The sequence below is a fragment of the Atta cephalotes genome (genome assembly GCF_000143395.1).
Source record: "Atta cephalotes unplaced genomic scaffold scaffold00002, whole genome shotgun sequence".
In the NCBI taxonomy this organism is placed as follows: Eukaryota; Metazoa; Arthropoda; class Insecta; order Hymenoptera; family Formicidae; genus Atta; species Atta cephalotes.
This window is the reverse complement of record NW_012130066.1, coordinates 768,488-772,128: the sequence shown is the minus strand read 5'-3', so window position 1 is coordinate 772,128 and position 3,641 is coordinate 768,488. Positions and strand designations below refer to the sequence as shown.

General features: G+C 34.0%; 1 protein-coding gene across 1 annotated transcript in view; it reads left to right on the top strand.

Moving 5' to 3' along the window:
• LOC105619481 (xylosyltransferase oxt) overlaps positions 1 to 3,429 on the top strand; it is a 6,387-nt gene extending 2,958 nt beyond the window's left edge. The window contains exons 3-7 of the mRNA XM_012201000.1: positions 122 to 264; positions 333 to 499; positions 762 to 1,143; positions 1,759 to 2,717; positions 2,971 to 3,429. Of these exons, the coding sequence (XP_012056390.1) occupies positions 122 to 264; positions 333 to 499; positions 762 to 1,143; positions 1,759 to 2,717; positions 2,971 to 3,429 (2,110 nt within the window). The remainder of the gene's footprint in view (positions 1 to 121; positions 265 to 332; positions 500 to 761; positions 1,144 to 1,758; positions 2,718 to 2,970) is intronic.
• The last annotated feature ends 212 nt before the right edge of the window (positions 3,430 to 3,641 follow it).

Genomic DNA, 3,641 nt, shown 5'->3' with positions numbered 1-3,641 from the left:
TATGTTACTAATATCAGTTGTTAAACAAAAAACTTTTAGCTAAACCTTTTTGTCATTCTGTGTATATGAACATATATACAAAAGGGCTATGCAGCCCTTTTGAAACATTATCTGATTTTAGGGTAGAATGTTTTTGTGGAATGGAAGAACCGTTACAGACGAAACGTTTACCAGATTCCAGCTGCAATATGAAGTGTTCTGGTAATCCAAAACAAACATGTGGTGGTTATTTAACTATTAATATATATTGGACTGGAATTCAAAGTATGTGAGCGCAAGTATAAAATGTAAGCATCTATAGTATTATTAAAGAGCGTTTTTTATTTCGATAGAATTTAAACCTCAAGAGGCAAGAAATTCGAGTTTAAAAAATGAAATCGAACAACCTGTGCGAATAGCTTATCTGCTGACGGTGAACGGTAGGGCGAGTCGGCAAGTGAAACGACTTATCAGTATTTTATATCATCCCTCGCATTTATTTTATATTCACGTTGACGCGGTAAGTTCAATAAAAAGTTCTGTAAAAAAAAGAATTATTTTAATTTTAATTTAGATAAGAAATAAAAACAATTTGTTTGCATCATTAAAACACACATCATTGAAACACAATTTTTTAATTACAATTATCACAATTCGTTACATATTTCTATTTAAACTTTTTTTTAAATTTATAGTGTTTTCCAAATTGTTTCTATTATAAACTTATACGAATGTTATAACAGATTGATAAATATTATATCAATCAAATTGTATTTTTTCAGAGGCAGGATTATTTATATCGTGAAATGTTGGAATTGGAAAAATCGTGTAAATTAAACAATATCAAAGTGGCAAGAGGGGAAGGCCTCCGACATGCGAGTATTTGGGGTGGCGCGAGTCTTTTGACGACATTCTTGAAGTCGGCGCAACAGATGCTCGCCTATCATCAGCACTGGGATTTTCTTGTAAATCTATCGGAATCCGACTTCCCTTTGAAAAGCAATAATCAGCTGATTGAATTTCTCAGTTGGAACAAGGGTATGAACTTTGCGAAGTCGCATGGAAGGGAAGTTCAGCGTTTTATAGCTAAACAAGGTTTGGACAAGACTTTTGTCGAATGTGAAGCACGCATGTGGCGAATCGGTGATCGAAAATTACCAGATGGTATGTTAAAATCATTAAATTTTTATTTAATGATTTCATATACTATTTTTATCGATAGCTTGTACACATTTTTTTACTAAAGTATTTTTTTACCATTGTTTGATAAATTCATTTACATTTATTGCTTATTGCTTATGTTTTTCTGCTAATTCTGTATACAAAGTATCATCATACGGATCTGATCTTTAAAACGATATTCCATTATTTGATATTTATATATCAAATACATACGTGTACAGATATATATATTACTACATGCTTACATAAATTAGAAATTTTTTAAAGATAGATAAACGACTATAAATATTGTCCTTAGAATTGTTTAGTATTATCTGTTTTAAAATTTTCAAGCATTCAGAAATTTTTCAAAGAGCATTTCAATGTTAATAAATTTCACTTGTGCTAGGTTTCACTTGATGCTACAAATGCTTTGAAGTATTCTTTAATTGACCAACAATAATATTAAGTGAATTGCAGCTACAATTCAATGTCTAGTATAATGAAAAATTATCTTATTCTTAATATCTTATTTCTTAAGATAGACAGCATCGATATAAATCTATCTGCATATATGTGTATGTAATTATTATATACAATGTTTTATTAATTTTACAGGTATTCAAGTCGATGGTGGTAGCGACTGGTTTGCTTTGAGTCGAGATTTTGTCGAATACGTCGCCAATCCAAATCCTGATCAGTTGGTATCCAATCTTTTAAAACTATTCAAATATACCTTGCTGCCGGCTGAGTCATTCTTTCACACGGTCATAAGAAACTCACGATTCTGCAATACTTACATAGACAATAATCTGCACATGACTAATTGGAAGAGGAAGTTGGGTTGCAAGTGTCAGTACAAGGCCGTGGTGGATTGGTGTGGATGCAGTCCGAATGATTTTAAACTCGAAGATTTTAATCGGTTACGAAACACGGCGGATCGCAATATATTCTTTGCCCGTAAATTCGAACCTGTTATCGATTATAGAATTATAGACCGTGTGGAAGAATGGTTGTATCCCGATCGAATGAACAAAACGATTAGATCGCGAGGTTATGATATGTATTGGCAAAGTCTGTATCATCATGCGGATCTGAGTCCACTACCGGATGATGCATTGTTAACGCTCTCGTATTCCTTGGCGAGATTGGTTTATCGCAAACTGAACATGGATCATAAAAATATTCGCTTGCTGGAAAATACTGCATACTTTCGCGAGAACCGTTTCGCTGGTATATTAATTCTGGCGGAGAGTAAAAAGGAACTTTCTGATGTATCCGCACTGCCTGACAGTCGCGCGAGACGTGTGGAGGTTTTGATCTCTATGCGACACAATTTTTCCGCTAGTAAATTATGGTCGGGAAAGATACGAAGTCTCTCTGTTAACACGGATTACGATCAAAAGGAACAGACATTTAGAAACTTGATGGGTAGTATAGGGCCATATTCGACTCCGGTCTTGGCCTATGAGTTTGACGCGGGTGTTACAATACCGCAGAATGTATCAATCCTATGGATTGATCCGCACGGCCGCCTCGCCGACGTGAATCACATATTGCTCGAAGAAATGACCTTGGTAATTATCATATGCAATATCAAACGTTTTCTTACAGTTGGAATTTTTTAAATCTTCCCCTTTATTTCATAACTAGATCTTGTGTAACTTCATGAATAGAACTATTCTTTTCAAAACTAAACTTCTTCTCTAAACTTTTTGCAAAGTTCATTTTTCTTCTTTTTCTCTTTACGTTGAAGAAAAAAGAGAAAAAATGAACGATGCAAAAAATTCAGTTGAAAAAAATAAGTTTGTTTTTTTTTCTTTTTTTCAGGTAGGACATGTTAAGCCGCAGCTAAACGAACAATTAGCCGTTGGTACTTGGCGACTATTATTAGTTGCCAACACTCAGCTGATAGCGAAATTAAAATTCTTGGTAATTCCGTTGTCTTATTGGAAGACCAAGAGGATAGACTTGGATAAGACGAAAGAGATAATAGATGGTCCGAGCACCGTCTATCATATTACAGAAGAAATGAATAAAAGCTGGTCGAAGTTAGTGAAATCCGCGATAGCGAATGAGCAGATTACACACAGTCAAAATAGGATTGGCGAGGACCTCGACGATTGGCTGGACAGATTAGTATACGAGCACTACGAGATCGACGAGATGTGCGATGTTGATCATGAGATTCGGTCCGAATCGAAGCTACAAAAGTGTCTCGACACCCCTTGGAGCTCTTTGAGCCCCGATTCAAAGGCTGATACTCGTAACCTATGTCAAAACTACTAATTAATTATTTTACCAACTACGTGCCATTTTCGCCGTTTTGAAACCTATTGTACGTGTATAAAGATTGCAAGACATCTTTAGATATTTTTATATCGATTAAACTGTACATATATATATATACTTCATATTTATAAGACAAAAAGTATATATATATATATATATATATATAATATATGTATAATTAATTTAGTATATGTTGTGTGTATTAATTA